Source organism: Alternaria atra (assembly GCF_907166805.1).
Source record: "Alternaria atra isolate CS162 genome assembly, contig: 35, whole genome shotgun sequence".
NCBI classification, from domain to species: Eukaryota; Fungi; Ascomycota; class Dothideomycetes; order Pleosporales; family Pleosporaceae; genus Alternaria; species Alternaria atra.
The window spans coordinates 856,879-873,590 of NW_025091334.1; the positions used below are offsets into that span (position 1 = coordinate 856,879).

Sequence of the window (16,712 nt, forward strand, 5' to 3'; positions counted from 1 at the left end):
CCCGTTACAGCTATCCACGCGGCGCAACTCGACAAGTGCAACTTCGAATAACCACAAAATGAGGTGGTTACTTTCTATTACTGTCGCCTTCGTTTGGTCGGTGGTAGTGCAGGCCAAGAGTTTCACAGGCAACCGCTTGCTTGTTGTCTTGGAAGAGCAGACGGAGAGGGAGAAGTATAGTGTGTTCCTTGACGACTTGACGTGTAAGTTGAACTATTATCTCAATTCGGTCTCAGAACATTACCATCTCTTCGGTTTGGGCAAGATGGCATGCAAAGACGGGGCATTGGAGCAGATCCGAGGCCATTGACCTTGCAACTTGGCCTTGCGGCAGCGGATGACGCTTAATTGAACTCTATTGTAGTGAGGACCAGTGCTGACAAGTACGTACAGCCCGTGGATTCACCACATCTGTCGAATCACCTAAAGAGAGCAAACTCTCATTACTGAAGCACGGCGAACGAGCATACGACCATGTTCTCCTCCTCCCTGGCAAGTCGAAAGGCCTCGGCCCTGCCCTCACCGCGAGCAACTTCCTCGAATTCATGAAGAAGGATGGAAATATCCTCATTACCCTTTCAAGCGAACACGCTACACCCACGGCCGTTCAGGCTATGCTCTCCGAACTTGACATTAGCATCCCAGCCGACAAGGGCGCATTGGTCGTCGACCACTTCAACTACGATTCGTCGTCCGCACAAGAACAGCACGATGTACTGCTCCTTCCGTTTCCGAATGCGCTCAGGCCAGATGTAAAGAACTACTTCGCTGGCGAGGGCTACATCGCTGTGCCACGCGCTGTCGGTCAGGCTCTTGGAAACGAGTCACCACTCACGTCCCCTGTCCTCCGCGCTCCGGCTACCGCCTACAGTTACAACCCTAAGGATGAGGCCGACGGTGTTGAAGATCCGTTTGCGGTTGGTGGACAGCTGAACCTCGTCTCTGCGATGCAGGCGAACAACGCAGCGCGCCTGGCTGTTGTCGGTTCAGCCGAGATGCTTCAGAACAAGTGGTTCGCTGAGAAGGCCAAGCTGGGCGACAAGGCCATCACGACTGGCAACCGCGACTTTGCGCAGAAGCTTTCTTCTTGGACTTTCAAGGAGACTGGTGTGCTGAAGGTTGGCAAGCTTATCCACTATCAGGACGAGGGTGCGAGCAAGAAGTTGAACACCAGTGTCGCAATCCCTGAAAACAACCCCACCATCTACCGCATCAAGACCGACGTCGTAAGTTTGTGTCAACCATTGTCATAATAGTATTTACTAACTGGCATAGCACTTCCAAGTCGAGATCTCTGAATACACGAACGACCACCTCGCTCCTTTCGTCCCCTCGGCCAAGGACAACATTCAGCTTGAGTTCAGCATGCTCTCCCCCTTCCAGCGCTTGAATCTCTCTCCAATCGCACAAACCGCAAACGCAACCATCTTCGGCGTCGCGTTCAGGACACCCGACCAACATGGAATCTTCAACTTCCGCGTCAACTACCGCCGCCCTTTCGTCACCAACATCGACGAGAAGAGGCAGGTCACCGTCAGGCACTTTGCGCACGACGAGTACCCAAGGAGTTTCGAGATCAGCGGTGCGTGGGTCTGGATTGGTGGTATCTGGGTTACCGTGCTGGGTTGGTTGGCATTTGTAGCCGTTTGGCTGTATAGTGCGCCCAGCGAGAAGAGCGCAAAGAAGACGCAGTAGAATGGTGAATTGTGAAATGAGAAGTCTGGTTAGCCATGTGAGGGTAAACAAAATACCCCTTCGGCGATGCGTGGTATGTACATTAAGGACAATGGGCATTGGAATGACCCTAAAATCTATATGCGAATGCAACATCATATACTACCATATACGTGTACTTCTCATGCATTGTTGTCAACTTTGGTAACCTTGCGACCATCATCTGATGTTCTTCCCCTCACCCTTCCTTTCACAACTTGCTCTGCGCCTCCAACACTTTCGGATGTGCCACCTTCCCAGGCTTCAACTTACTCCAATCCTTCTCATACCCCTCTTCTACGTCTGGATACGGTCCCAATGGAGTGATGCTCAACGGGTTAATATCGGCATGGCTCTTGGTATACTACAGAACAGAGGGTGCAGTCAGCAACAAGCCTCGCAACAGCATCCAGCACTAAAGTTGGGACTTGACTTACGTTCTCCTTGATATGCTTGAAATCCGTACTCTCTTTGAATCCTTCCACATTGTGATAGAGGTTCTTCAGCCAGTTGTTGAGCACAGGGTAGTCATGTCGTATCGACCCCAAGTTCGTTTTGAAATGCTGCGCGTAAACAGTGTCGAAGCGGACTATGGTCGGATAAGCCAGAAGATCGAGTTGGGTGAGTTTGGTACCAAGGATATACGGGCCGCCGTTACCGTGTATCAATTCTTCTAGCTGATTCAGAGCTGCGAAGAGAGGAATGACACCCTTCTCGTAACCCTCTTGGGTCGGCGCGAAACCAGCTTTGTAGACGCCGGCGCAGATTAATGATTGGAGCCAGGGGCTTATCTCATCGATCCTTTGGCGCAATTCTTCAGGGTAGAGATCGAGTTCTTTCGCCTTGTCGTTGCTTTCCAGCACAGATTCGAAAGCACTGGGTAGCCATTTCAACATCTCGGCGCTTTCGTTGTTTACGATACGGTTGGTCTTTTTGTCCCAGAGAAGGGGAACACTGTACTTTCCTTTGTAGGCTGGATCATCTCGGAAGTAGAGTTGATGCATGAATTGGCTGTTGAAAAGGTGGTCGGGTGTTGCGTTGGGGTAGGTGGCATCGAAACGCCAGCCTGGTTCACCTTTGGGGTAAGGGCGCACGATAGACACAGGGAGGTAAGGTTGAAGGTGCTTAAGGTGTCGGACCAGGTTTGGACGATGAGCGAAGGGGCAAAAGAGACCTGAGAATACCTCAGCATGATTGTCTCACTGATGCAATATGTAATGTCATTTTGCCTTACCAATGTAGAGATGGTATCTGTCTTTTTCTGGCGGAAATTCTCCACCCTCCTTGATGACACCGTGCCAGCCATCGTCGGTTCCGTACTTGTGAATCTCTTTGGCTGACATATTGTAGTGACGGAATCGACGGATGGAGTTTCGTATACTGGAAGGACGAGTCGTAGCACACAGAGACGAGGAAAGCTAAAGAAGAGGGGAGTCAAATCAGACGATTTGCAGCCGTTTAATCGTGTATCGTTATGCTCGTTATTATATGCTATGAAGCTGGAACTAAGCTAGGTTACGCATCGCAACGCTCATGTGGGGTAATTTGACGCCCCTCTCCGTAAGCTTATGCAGGGACCGCGGAACCACTTCCGATGTTGCGTCGACTTCGGAGTTCAGTTACAGCATTTCAACTCTTCGCAAAGTACACCACAGGGCACGCCACACTTCTCGATACTCGTTCGTGCTGTGTTCGTAGCACTAGTGATGCCTGAAGCTACCTCCCTGTCCGTATCCTTGACACCAATGAGCCCTCCAGAAGGAATGGCAAGCTCAGGCTGGAGTGTTGCTGAGTGAATGCCATATGCATGTAGACATTCAGAAAAGACCTTGGCCTTCTTCATGAAACTCGCCACATCTGGGTCACTGACCACGATATGTGCAGATGCGACGGCCTTCTTCTGGTCTAGACGCCAGACGTGGAGTTCGTGCACACTCAGCACACCGGGTATAGCTTCAAGGTCGTGCTTGACGTCCTCAATTCTGACGCCCAACGGAGCAGACTGAAGCAAGATCTTGCCGCTGCGCTTAGTGAGGGGAATAGCAGTGAGCAGAATCATGATGGCGATCCACATACTAACTGCCGGGTCGGCGTAGTAACGGTTGGGTGATTTGACGAACCAGATAATCAAAGCCGAGATGATGACACCAATGTTGTTGATCGCGTCGCCAATGACATGAATGAGAACGCCAAGGATACCCAAGTCCATGCCGTGCTTCTTTGGCTTTGCAATTATATGCAGGTGGTTCTCATGTGTGGGTGTAGTTGACATGCTCTCTTCGTCGCCGTTGCCCCCAGAGCCATGGTCGTGATCATGCTCATGTAGGAATAAAGCGCTGATGATATTGAGAAAAAGTCCAACACATCCCACAATCAAGACTAGCTTGGGATTCTGGACGTGCTCGATGGAGATGAAGCGTTCGATAGATTGCAGGGCGATGCTGATGCCTAGGGCAAACAAAAAAGAGCCGTTGAAAAAGGCACCAAGAAGCGAGGCCCGCGCCCAGCCGAAAGAGAGATCCGGGGGTGAGGTCTTGCGGTCCGTTATCTGAACGGCTACCAAGGCCACGATGAAGCCGATGAGGTCATTCAGCTATAATGGGTGTTAGCGGTTGGTCGCGAGGAAGACGCAAGACGCACATAGTGGAATGCATCAGCAACGAGAGCCAATGATTTGGTATAGAAGCCCACGGATATTTCGGCCGCGAAAAAGCAAAAGGAGATGGCTATTACAGCTCTGAGACGCGTTTTTCGACTGACTTGGAAGCGGACATGCTTGTGCCCATGCGCATGGTGATTGTGGCTTGGCTCGTGGTGGTTATGACTATGAGCCATGATTTTGGGGAAAGAATGACTGCGTAGATGTTGAGGAGACGTATGGAAAAGAGGTTATAGTCAGGAAAGTAGGAGAATAGTAGAAGACTAAGGGAGACACCGAGCACCTGGCTGGATCGCGAACGAAAGTTCGTGCGATATTCAAGGGAAGGACGGGATACGTGAGACCTTTCGACGGAAAGACAACGAACTGAAGATAACCAGTATATAGATTTGACAAGATATACTACCTGTGCTGGGTCTTTCAGGTATATGTACTGCCCGGGTGATACAGGACGCGCTACCTGGTCGCAACACCCAACATTCATGGTGACTATCCAGATAGTCATCATTTTCGGGTAGCAGTATTGCAAGGCACGCCATCTCATGGCTCGCGTCCGTTGCCGAAACACGAAGCGTGTGACGAGTTCCCACGCGTCACAAAGTGCAGCTTCGCAATTCGCTACTGCCAGCTGTACATCAGCACAAACACTCTAAACTCATTGACGTGAACGACCGCAAAATACCCTGGGGATATTGTTAGGTCTAGTGAGTTTGCGGTAGTGTCTCTAGACTGATAAGATTGTGGTGGCGTGAAAGATTCATTCACATGATAGCGCGGAAAGCTAACCTGTTACCGCTTAACGCCGGAGATGCCAACACCGCCTTTCCATCCAACGGCCTGGACCCTCCCCGCCGTCGCAAATAATCTCTCAGAACCGTCAGCCTTCACACAAACAAACCACAAACTTTGATCGCTCTCGATATACATATCTCCACTCACACTCAAGCAACTGATTACCAGCAAACCACAAAATGGGTAACGGAGCCAAGTAAGCCATTCCACACGTACCTTCACGCGCCCGAGCCTTCGCTAACATTTTTTAAAGAGCACAGCAGAAACGCGACAGGAAGGGTTAGTATTGCAGCATACCAACTGCATGTAAGACGGACACTAACTTCGTACTCCAATACTGCAGGCGATGCAGGCCCCAAGGAAGCAAAGAGCCAACTGAAAGCCGTATGTAACCCCACTTCCTCGTGCGATTTTGCAACTTTGCGACTTCGTGTCCAACCAACAGTTACAAGTACGGCTGCTAACGTAATGCTAGAACGCCGCCGCCCAGACGATCAAGTGCAAGACCTGCTTCCAGACTTTCCAAGGCACCACGAGCCGTAAGATGCTTACCGACCACGCAACCAACAAGCACAGCAAGGACTTTGGTGTCTGCTTCAACGAAGACGAGGGTGTTGTGAAATAAACTATCGGGCCTTCGAGCGAGCGAGCGGATCAACGAGCGAACGAGGACAGGCGACGATACGACGAAGTTTGCTATTTACACGAGCATGAGATACCACAAGCGAGGAGTGAGGAGTTGATGACGGGGATGGCCATCTAAGGCGACTTGATGATACATGGTACACAGGCGTAGGGGGTGATATATCAAGAATTCGACTCTAGGTTATTCATATACTTGCCCTGTTCGTGTCCACTGATGAGGCGTGATATCCTGGGTCTATAGACTGACAAAAGTGCGATCTAATACTGAGTGCGCTGATATTCCCGTAATCTAGAGTACACGCAGATCATTAGATCTGTCTATACGAGAATTAATACAAGTAACTCGTTAAACGAATAACAGATCTGTAACCAAGAGAGCACAGGCTGACTGAGTCGTTTAGAAGCGATAGGGCAGATGTAACAATAGCATATACGTATGACCTCCAGTACAATAGTCATCCAGCATCTCAGCGCGAGACTGGGTCAGTACGACATTCGTCGTGTCTTTGCTTCAGAAAGCACATGTTTTCCAAGTTTTACTTGACATTATAGTACACTTGTTGGCATAGTTCCGTATCGTGGATGTAGACCTTGCGACTTTCATGTGCAGCGCGCGTTCACTACACCATTACCCAAAAAATCGAAGGATGGTCGTAACATGTGGCAAACAGGGAACTTGATGTCCCCACATTTTCGATACCTACTCTGGTGTATTATGTCCAGGTCTTGCAGAGTCTAGCCCACGATACAAACCCCGCTTTCACCCCACCAACACACTTCACTCTTGGGCAAGATTTTCACGACGCCATAACGACTTTGATTTCACCTTCCCACTTCTGTCGGCCATTCGGGCGTTCTATCTGCAATAAATAATAATGATATATTTGTTGTATGTCCAAAACTTTTCATCAAATCCCTATTACAACCGTCTCCTTAGCTCAATTGGGAGAGCGCCAGACTGAAGTCTTCGGTCATTAAATCTGGAGGTATCGTGTTCGATCCACGAAGGGGACAACGTGCCTGAGCTTGCTCAGGATTCTTCGAACAATTCTTTTTGTGAACATATGGCATATGGTGGATGCATTCTGTTTGTCTTCTTTTTGCTAGTGTTATAGCTTTAAACGAGCGTAGAGAATGGTTCTTCCAGTGGTGTGGGGTGTATCACTACTAACGTGTATAGGACGACATCCCACTTGCAGGTGTTGTAGATGTCTGCATGAATTTGTGTTGTCTTTGTACACAAACATGACACCTTGAACACATCCCAGTAGATGGTGGGTCGACTAGCAGATGAGATTGAGCGAGCCCGAATGACTGGATAGATGCGTTCCTTTTTGTGCCCGCCCTCTCTTTTTGAGCACCCGTATGTCGTGCGGATGATACCTAGTAGTGCATGCCGGCACAACCGCTTCTTGACTTATTCAAGAACCTTTTGTGCATTTCTCCTTCTGAAAGATCCAATCCTTCGCATAAGTACCGAAACAATCATGCTGCTTGTAGGAAGCACGCCATATCATGAGCCTCATATCGCCAATCGGTTGTTGTCCGTCCATCCTACCCACACTCCACCAATCTCCTTTGCGATGTCTTCCGCAGTCCTGCCATTCGCATCCCTCAAACTCCTAATATCGATCTTGTCTTCTGTAAGCCCTCGCATGATACCCATAGCCTCTGCCTCCTGGAAGACTTGCGTCGGGAAGTCTAGCAACGGGTAGTTACTCGCGAGAAGCAGCAACAACCAAGCAACTTCCCTACTCTGCGCGTGTACCGCTGCATGTAGACCCGACTGCATATCCCCAATCGGATCCTGATATCTCAACATCCTGTCGATGCCGACCTCCTTCTCTGGGTGTTCCGTACTGCTCATCTCCACATCACCCTCTTCATCCTCGTCGTCCTCGGAATCATCGAGCAGTAGATCAACCACAGCTTTGTAGTCACCTTCGCGACAGAACTCGAGGAATGCGCGCGCTTTCCTATCTTCGGGGTAGGCTTTTAGGTACGACTCTTCGGTGAGGAGGGGCAGGATATCGAGATTCTCTTGGATTCCGCCTTCGTTGTTGAGTGTGCAGAGAACCTTTTGTATACCGTCGCCTGTGGTGGAGATCTCTTTGCCGCAATGTGGACACGAAGTTATTTCGTAAGCAGAGAGGAGACAATCCCTACATAAGTTGTGTCAGTGATAGCGCGCGACGTGTTGAAAGAGATGTTGCCTACCAGTGGAAGTGGCATCCACAAGTTAGCTGTACGTCATCGGGATATGTCTCTGGTGCCGCTGCAGGTCCTTTGCCAGACGACGACGCTCCTCCCTCGTATTCTTCGTCCTCGTCGCGCTCGATTTCTACCTCTAGGGGCTTATCGCAAATGACACAGCTGGACATATTGGTGACTTTGGTATATATAATTTAAGAAAGTGAGGGTGTTGATGAGATGTTCGGCGGGGCTATAGCGGGGCTTGTACTTTTTTTGTCGCTAAAACTCGAGGGCGTTCACGCGTCACGCGTCGGAGTACACACAAAACGTCATCAATATCGCGATAGCATCAACGACGTCCTCAGTCATGAATCTATTGTATGGCTGGACCTATACCCCTTTAAATTACCGATCATCACAACCTCTGATAGCTCGGGTTTGTCCACATTATAGGAACGCGTGCGAGCGCGAATCCTTCTTCCCCCGAAATCCTTGATCTCCCTTCACCAACACGACTTCTGATCGCATCTCTCACGACCCTTAACCCGTGACTGAACCTTGTGCTAAGCTCGTAAGCTGTTGATCGCGCTATTGAAGGTTCGGGATCGATTCGAAGTACTCGCTCCCTGGTCCGGTTGGGCAGAGTGTCTTCATCATGTCCACAACTTGGATCCGAAAATCTTTGCCGGTTCTTTGTCTTTTTAACTTGCTTGAAGTAACTTTCGTATAGCTGACCCCAATCCACTAGTATAATCCCGTCTTGAACGCTCCAATACCGGATTGCTTCGTTCGATACCACCAGTGTCCAGTGCTGTCCAACACTCATTGTCACATTACATCGAGAACGCGACGTGGTGAAGAGTTGCGCCCATTCGTATGCCGTACCAAGTCCGCAAAAACCTCGGCGGTTATCGCCGCGCCATACGCTTAAGATGCGTGCTTCTTGTTCAACCGAAAACACGGCAATGGATGGGTCCTCCACCAAAAACCGATTGAATTGCAGTCGAAAGGTATGGTGTCGAGAGCCAAGATTTGAGTTTATCATCGTATGAGGCAGGTGGCACATTGGTCTTCTATGTGACATTGTCGTTCCTGAGCCGCAAACATTGGAGTTTCGTGACGGGGTTGATTCCGTGGTGCGTCGACACATGTTGCAGAAATGATCCGAAAACTCGGGGCCGGCCTTGTTGGAGCTGAACATCTTCAAGATTGAATGACAGAACATGTTGAAATTGGATGCGAACTTTCGCATGAGAGAAGCCTTGACTTTGAAGTTGGCCAACACGCCAATACTCTCGATAAGGTGCAGATAATGTCATGCAGGTTTTGCTTCTTTCTGTGGGCGATCAAACTCTCCCCAAAACATAACATTTACGATACCCTGTTTAGGTGCCATGCCCAGGTACGTGCCCGACTACTCCTCACCGTACCATGGGAGTAGATCGCGTAGCCCTTCTCTTCGGTCGCGCTCCGCGGACTAAGGTAGGGCCTCAAGAAGCCGACAAACAGGGAGAAGCAGCATGCGTATTTCCTTTTTGGAATATCCGGTCATAGCAAAGCTAGCGCCGATTTATTTTCTCTAAGAATACAAGCTCCAACACACCGTCATTTTACGAGCGGATACTAACCACGACATTGAAAAAGCAACGCTGTTATGTATGGACGGACGATGTGCATGCGCATAAAGATCGTACAAATTGTAGCAATCGCTCGCACGCTCCATTCAACAACGCACAATACCAAGAGCCTCCACACCACTTCAGTGATCTCCCAATTTGCTTGGCAGAGTTAGCTACCTTCTTGACCGCCATAGAAATCCTCAGAATGCCATGTCAGGGTCAGTCTAATGCGTCCCTTTCCCATACCAACACCCCGGGTGCATGCAGTACTCTTGTTGACCTTAGATTCGGCTGTTGTTCGCTGTCGGCAATCTCGTAGGGGGGGCTTGTAGCTTCCGTGAGTTGTCTGGCTGTCTTGTGTAACCCAGAATTGTCTATCGCCGAGCATTTGCAATCGGGCGTTGATGGTGACGGAATGAGACGGACTTGACTTCCTGAACACCAGTACTCTGCGCATCAAACGCAAGCTGGGTTGCGATGCCTGGAACACACACAAAAAGCGTTAGCATTATCATTCTTCATATCTGTCAAACTAGTTTGGTATGGCCGCTCTACACCTACCATTCCATTCCTCGTCCGCTCTCTTGTCTTCTTCAGCCATCTCTTCAATGCTCTGAATGCTCCTCATCTGGGGCTGTTGCCTCTTCTCCAATTCCATCGAAGCAGCCATCTGCTCCATTATTGCCCTCTCGGCGTCCAGATGTCGTACGCTATTCTTGTTTCGCAGCAAAAGGCGTTGTGAGGCTGTCTTCCAGGTCGCCCTCGAGCCTCCAGCGCGGTGCTGAAGAGGTTTATCCCAGTCATGCTCCCAGCCCCGAACTGGTTCCTTCTCCTTTGGAGGCAAGGCGACCTTGAAATCGAATACTGGTGGATGGCGGATTCGGGCACTAGTCATCGGTTCGGGCTGAATGGGTACCACAGTCGATCTCTCCAACCTAGAAGGGCAGTACGGCTTCTGAGCCTGAAGTTTACGGACTCGCAAGGGTCGGATGGTTACGTCGACTGCCGAATCGTATCTGTTAGAGAGGGGTTGGGGCAGTTCTTTGTTCAATGCTCGCTGCACCTCGAACGACTCTCGCCATGTCAGGACGGCAGGAGGGCCTTGGAGCAGAACTGATCCGTCTGTCTCGTGTTTTTGTGGCTCGCGAAGAGCCTGCTTGGATGTCCTCCCAGCAAAGCTCGGTGTGTGCGTACCCTGTCGTCCTGCCACGAGCGAGTTCACGCTCGCGTTTACTAGTCGAATTGTCTCGTCGGCGGGAGGATCTTGCAGATTGTTTACTTGAAGCCTCCCTGGTGAAGGCATAGCCCGTTTAGGATGTGAGTCCCATGTTCTAGAGCCAGTGTTGATTGCCTTCTTCAGAGGCTGCTCCCTTTGGCCGATAAGCCCGTGTCGTGGCGTGTGCTGACGATGGCTGTGGTGTACAGATGTTGGGAGTGTCTTCTCGATATCTATGTAGCTAGAGGATTTGTACTTGCGGTGTGGACGGTGATTTCGCACACAGCCGCCGAGTTTCCTCGCCCAGCGGCGGAGGCAAGATTCGCGCTTCTTTACAGTCATAGCTGGTATGTGAAGGCCTGGAGTAATTACTCGCAAAGTCGTTCTAGGGAGACCACTCGGTAAGAATTGTAAAACTTGACTGCTCCTCAGAATATTTGCGGACATGCTCTTGCGACCAAATAAACGCCACGGTTGCCGTATAACGTTCTCATGGCAACAATGTTCTGATGCACTCTTGAAGAGGGGCCGACGGTGATGTTCTTGCCCCGTTCTACCTATCTGGGTCCCGGAGTAACGCTGACGGGTGTTGGAGATAGCCGTTGGCTGATTGCTTGGGAGGGGGCGGTAGTACCATGTTCCTGGTCATCTAGTCAGCCAAACCATTTCGCAACTACATTGACACCCCACCAGTTGGACGTTTAGGAGAACTGGTTGGGTAAACGAACCAAGAAGTTTTCAAGCCTCTAAATGTGGTCGCGCGAACGGTCGTTGTTTCGATGGTCAATCTCGCGTGAGTCGATCCGGTAGGCACGCTTTTATCAGTCTACCCAGTAACCCCCACAGGCTCTTGACCACTTTGAACGTTTCCCAGGAGATACAGAAAACAACCAAGGCGACAGTAATGACGACTGTGACAACCATACCCACCACAACGAAGCCTAGCACATGCGCGATGGCCAAAAGGCTTGGTGTGATACGCCACGTCTTTGTCTTCCTTCCAAGTCGAGAGAAGTAGAATACCAGGAATCCATACCGGCGCTGCTGTAGATCCTGGGGTAGATATTGCATACGACTCTGCCACTCTGAAGCAGTCATCGTAATCTCATCGCCTTCATTACCCATAGAAACGTAGATCTTTTGCTCTGTCCTCACAACCGTGCTACACAGTTCTCCGAAAGCTAGCTTGGCAAGCAAAGCTTGGTCGCTGATACAATGTATGCGCACCTTCCTTATGTCGCCAAACAGTGAAGTGATGGTCCTCGCTGAAGTATCCAAAGCGGAGTGTCCAAGGCTGCACCAAAAGCAGCACCAAGAAAAGCGAACCTGCTCCTGATAGAAACATTTTCGCAACAACACTTCATTGGCGCAGCTGTAGAATTGACGGGAGATAGGGCGCGCGTTGAACCAGAGTTCGGATGGGGACATATGGTTGCAGATATCCAAGATGAGCTCGCTGGGTAGACGGTTGAACGAAGACGTCGGCGTCGTAGACTGCGAAGACTCTGGTGGCGTCGCATTGTGTTCCGTATCTCGATGGTCGCCTCCAGTGCGGGTTACAAACATGCTCGCGAGGTGTGCGGCAGATGAGGGGGAGGAATCCAACGACAAGAGCCTTGCGGCGTTGATACCCATCATCATGTTCAGGTCTAAATGAAAGTGCAAGTGGTTGCGTGAGCCAAGCTTGCCGCAGCTCGTCTTTGCAAGAGAAAAAAGCCAGTCATCATATGTAGATCTTATGCAGGCTGGGAACTTTGTTAATAGGGCATGCTCCGCTTATCTCACACTAATTGGTGGCTCACGAGTGAGTAAGGCGGCGTGAGGCTGAAGGAGCTGAAGGTTCTGGCCGGCATGGCGTCAGCTGCAACGTCAAATCGTTGCTGCTAGATAAAGTCATACCAATTTCTTGTTAGAATAAGTGCGTGCGACACCTTCAGGCTGCGTTGCAAACCAGTGAATCTCTTGTAGGGGTGGCGCCACATTGTGGGTTCTATGGCGACAGCAATAATTTGGTGTTGCAGGTTGTGATGCATGTCGTCCTGGGGGTAGGTGCGCGGAGTAAGGGAGGTTTGTGACGTCGGAATCCGAGCTACTCGATAGACGTGGTCGTCAAGCTGAGGTGTTGGTACGTAGAAGAATCTGGATCGCATAGAAGCGTGCACGGCAACAACTCTTCCATTCTCTTCTCTGTGGCCTGATCCATTATTGACACAAATGAATTTGCAATTTCTGCGATCTCAGTCACACACTAGCTCCTTATGAATCAAGGCCAATGTCTATTCATTTAGGTGTGGTTCATAAGAGGTGATTGTGGTAATACAACGCCGTTGCTCGGATAGATGGGTGATGCGCATGACCTCTCTAAGAAGGTAGACAGCTCCAACATTACTAGCCTCTCCTTATTCAGCGCTGCGCTGCGCCTAGCTTTGCTTGCGCTTCAAAGTTCTCGCTGCGCTGCCTTGTTCGAGATCACGTCAGTCTGCATTGAGGACAATTTTATGCAACAAAGCTCCAATCTATCCTGTATCATGATATTTGAGTTTGTAGTCGCCATCTCTTCTTTCCTGTGTTGAGTAATCTGCCGAAGAAACATTGCCCCGGTGGCAGACTAGGTGGATCTCCTCAGCGCGGGCCATGACATGGTTCGTCCTCCTGTCAACATCGTGCGAACTCTGTTCTCTATTCGAAAGGCACCGAAATCATGTCGCGAGAGCTCTGCGCTGTTGTCTGTCGAGCGAGAAACGAACATGCCGAAGAAAAGGGTCGCGTGAGTTCGCGGACAATTCTTTGCAAAAGAGACTCAAAAATCTCCCGAGGCCGTCACGTGTCGAACTCGTTTCGCGCACGTCGGGCCGAAACTTCGTCCGTCTATTAGTGGACCGAAGCGCCTAGCAACCCATCTCCCATACTTTGGAATCAGTCTAGGTTCTGCGTCCACACGTCGTCCGCGATTAGTAACCGGTTCAACTTCTTGCCGAAGGATCGTGTGTTGTACCGTAACGTTAGATGGAGAAATGTACATGTATATTAGTATGCGTGAGCTCGAAAGTAGCAGAATAGCATCATTGTCAACACCAACATCATTACCATAACTACAAGAAAGCACAAGAACCTACTCGAAGCTGACAGGATACCCGATCGAGAGTCAAAGTGAAAGATAACACCAGCCAACACCAATATTACACCAAAGCCCGAGTTGATGCAACACGCCTTTCGACGTTCCCTCGTACAGACATCCAAGATGCAGAACAGCCGTCAACTACGTGATCCGGTAACATTGCCATCCGGTCTGGTTTTCAAGAACCGGCTACTCAAGGTCAGCAATAACAAAGCAAACACAACGCGACCATATTTCTAACGTTTCCACAGGCAGCGATGGCAGAAACCATGTCCAAGTCTCACGACCCAACAGATCAACTCCTGACTGCCTACAAAGCATGGGGGAAAGGAGGCTGGGGTGGTATCATAACAGGTACGGGCTTATCTCCGCCTACTGACCTTTCTCAAGATTGACATTTAAAGGAAACGTGATGATTGATGAGCGCTGGCTTGGAAACGCCCTCGACGTCTCCATCGCCCCCACCACCGATCCCAAAGTCATTGCCCAATGGCGAAGATACGCAGAAGCATGCCATATTGAAGGTACCCCAGCTATCGTCCAACTCAACCACCCCGGTCGTCAAAGCCCTCTCGGAGCGGGTAGCAAAGGTCTGTTCGAGAAGAACATTGCACCTAGTCCAATCGCACTGCAGTTCGAAGATAACATCTGGGCAAAGACCGCGCAGAAGCTCCTCTTCGGCACTCCGCGAGAGATGACAATTGCAGAAATCGAAGATGTTGTAACTAAGCACGCTGATGCAGCCAAGTATCTCAGCGAGCAAGGATTCGACGGTGTAGAACTACACGCCGCACACGGATATCTACTGAACATCTTCATGGCTCCCAACACCAACAAACGTCAAGACAACTACGGTGGCTCGCCTCTGAACCGCGTCCGCATCGTTCTCGACATTATTAAGGCTATTCGCGCTGTGGTTCCAAAGACTTTCACAGTCGGCATTAAACTTAACTCTGCGGACGTTGCACGCGCAAGCGATATGGAAGAGCTAATGCAACAAATCGAGTACCTCAAAGCCACTGGCATTGACTTCCTTGAGATTAGCGGTGGATCGTATGAGAACCCTAGGATGATGAAGGGTGATGAGCCACAACCGGGTGAGAAGCCAGTTTCAGAGCGCACGGCAAAGCGTGAGGCCTTCTTCCTTGATTTCGCAAGGGTGGTCAGGCAGAAATTCCCGGATGTGGTGCTGATGGTCACGGGAGGTTTCCGCAGTCTGTCCGGTATGCACGCAGCGCTCGAGGAGAATGCTTGTGACTTGATTGGTGTGGCGCGACCAGCTGCTATAGATGCGAGCTGGGCGAACAAGGTGTTGAAAGAGGAGGCTGCAGGTGGTGATGTGGTCCTGAGGTTGGACGCTGTGAAGCCGAGTTGGTTGGTCAGCAAGATTCCGGTCAGGGCTCTAGGAGCTGGAGCTGAGACTGCTTACTACGGACAGCAGATTGCTCGTATCGGTAAAGGATTGCCAACACGAGCTCCCCCTACGACGTCATGAGATGGTTCTATAAGCTTAGGTTACTGTATTCTTTTGATGGGCTTTCAATGTGGCCAATGCCCTCTTGCATAGAGGAGTTTATTTCTGCTGGATTTCGTTTCTCTTCACTTAGACTTCTACACAATATACATAATGCTAAGAGATCTCCGCAGTTGATAAAGTAAACGCGATGAGTGATTGCCCAGACCCAGAAAAGAGACGCTTTCATAATACTTTTACATTTCCAGACACCCGAAGATATGATATCCAGCATCTCAGATTCCGTCCTCCAAAGCCTTACGTGCTTGCTCAATGATGGTCGCAGTTTTCTCGTTGAAATGGCCACCATACCAATCCTGTGCCTCCCGATGGACGTTATCTTCCGGAAAGTAACTCGAAAACATGAGTCGGCAGTTCTCTGAGATAGATGTATGCTTGAACGCACGTTTGATATACAATTGTACTCCCAACACCCATGAGTCTTCTCGCACAGCGTCTGGCACTGCAATAGTAGACTTGTTCCGAAGACCCTCTTGGAGTACAAAGGCCCACTGGATCCATTCATATCTTACCACCTCACATTGATCCCACCAGTGATCACGGACATGTACGGTGATGCGTGGGGTTTCAGCGCAAATCTTGCTGTTTATGCGTTGTAGCGATTTGACAAATTCTATCGGTGGGAAAGGATCTGTGAAAAGCTTGCAATTGGAGACATCGATGGTAACCTGATTCAGTGCCGCAAACCTGTATGTCTTACACTGGTCGATAAAACGAGATAACGTTCGTCGTCTGCTCTCTAAGTTCGTTCCAAGTCTGCATCTGAAATGAACATTGCTGCTCTCCAACAATAGACCCAAGGTCTCAATGTACAGCTGGCGGCACACGAGTTTGAGGGGATTCAGCGCAACACCCTGGATAACCATATTCTGTACTGGCCGAGCTTCCACAGGATTTTTTTCAACATCTTCAGTGTTACGTTTGTTCTGGATCAGGAACTTGATACCATCTGGACGATGCATGACGAATCCGTATGTCATGTCGCGCAGTTCTGCAGGAAGCTTAAGCAGTCGTGAGCTATCTTGCGTAGCACAAGGCTTGCTCTTGATCTTAGTCTTGTCGGACAGGGTCTCGCCGGACGAGCGGCGATTTCCGGGCATGGTCGTGGCTGGGATATTCATCGCAGACATTGTGGAGTCGAGGGGTTGCGGAGTGAGTGCTGAAGGTGGGGAGAGCACATGTTTGTATAGAAAGGAGCGTACATGTTGTGTGTGAAAGCACTG

The 16,712-nt window shown here is 50.0% G+C and overlaps 8 protein-coding genes across 8 annotated transcripts; 3 read left to right on the top strand and 5 right to left on the bottom strand.

The window, feature by feature from the left end:
* Positions 1 to 58: 58 nt before the first annotated feature.
* On the top strand, positions 59 to 1,695 carry ALTATR162_LOCUS11197 (uncharacterized protein; the record flags this gene model as incomplete). Its single annotated transcript, XM_043318839.1, has 3 exons — positions 59 to 203; positions 394 to 1,226; positions 1,276 to 1,695. The coding sequence occupies 3 exons, from the start codon at positions 59 to 61 to the stop codon at positions 1,693 to 1,695; spliced, it is 1,398 nt and encodes a 465-aa protein (XP_043174774.1).
* Positions 1,696 to 1,924: 229 nt separating this feature from the next.
* Positions 1,925 to 3,056, bottom strand: ALTATR162_LOCUS11198 (uncharacterized protein; the record flags this gene model as incomplete). Its single annotated transcript, XM_043318840.1, has 3 exons — positions 1,925 to 2,077; positions 2,151 to 2,887; positions 2,948 to 3,056. 3 exons carry the CDS (start codon positions 3,054 to 3,056, stop codon positions 1,925 to 1,927), a joined length of 999 nt encoding a protein of 332 aa, XP_043174775.1.
* Positions 3,057 to 3,328: 272 nt separating this feature from the next.
* ALTATR162_LOCUS11199 (uncharacterized protein) lies at positions 3,329 to 4,505 on the bottom strand (the record flags this gene model as incomplete). Its single annotated transcript, XM_043318841.1, has 2 exons — positions 3,329 to 4,306; positions 4,470 to 4,505. 2 exons carry the CDS (start codon positions 4,503 to 4,505, stop codon positions 3,329 to 3,331), a joined length of 1,014 nt encoding a protein of 337 aa, XP_043174776.1.
* Positions 4,506 to 5,343: 838 nt separating this feature from the next.
* On the top strand, positions 5,344 to 5,789 carry ALTATR162_LOCUS11200 (uncharacterized protein; the record flags this gene model as incomplete). Its single annotated transcript, XM_043318842.1, has 4 exons — positions 5,344 to 5,360; positions 5,418 to 5,443; positions 5,508 to 5,548; positions 5,640 to 5,789. The coding sequence occupies 4 exons, from the start codon at positions 5,344 to 5,346 to the stop codon at positions 5,787 to 5,789; spliced, it is 234 nt and encodes a 77-aa protein (XP_043174777.1).
* Positions 5,790 to 7,331: 1,542 nt separating this feature from the next.
* On the bottom strand, positions 7,332 to 8,190 carry ALTATR162_LOCUS11201 (uncharacterized protein; the record flags this gene model as incomplete). The annotated part of the gene is made up of 2 exons (XM_043318843.1): positions 7,332 to 7,971; positions 8,027 to 8,190. The coding sequence occupies 2 exons, from the start codon at positions 8,188 to 8,190 to the stop codon at positions 7,332 to 7,334; spliced, it is 804 nt and encodes a 267-aa protein (XP_043174778.1).
* Positions 8,191 to 10,153: 1,963 nt separating this feature from the next.
* Positions 10,154 to 11,179, bottom strand: ALTATR162_LOCUS11202 (uncharacterized protein; the record flags this gene model as incomplete). The annotated part of the gene is made up of 1 exon (XM_043318844.1): positions 10,154 to 11,179. One exon carries the CDS (start codon positions 11,177 to 11,179, stop codon positions 10,154 to 10,156), a length of 1,026 nt encoding a protein of 341 aa, XP_043174779.1.
* Positions 11,180 to 14,078: 2,899 nt separating this feature from the next.
* ALTATR162_LOCUS11203 (uncharacterized protein) lies at positions 14,079 to 15,450 on the top strand (the record flags this gene model as incomplete). Its single annotated transcript, XM_043318845.1, has 3 exons — positions 14,079 to 14,153; positions 14,207 to 14,309; positions 14,360 to 15,450. 3 exons carry the CDS (start codon positions 14,079 to 14,081, stop codon positions 15,448 to 15,450), a joined length of 1,269 nt encoding a protein of 422 aa, XP_043174780.1.
* A 254-nt stretch (positions 15,451 to 15,704) lies between these two features.
* ALTATR162_LOCUS11204 (uncharacterized protein) lies at positions 15,705 to 16,619 on the bottom strand (the record flags this gene model as incomplete). Its single annotated transcript, XM_043318846.1, has 1 exon — positions 15,705 to 16,619. The coding sequence occupies one exon, from the start codon at positions 16,617 to 16,619 to the stop codon at positions 15,705 to 15,707; it is 915 nt and encodes a 304-aa protein (XP_043174781.1).
* Between the last annotated feature and the right edge of the window lie 93 nt (positions 16,620 to 16,712).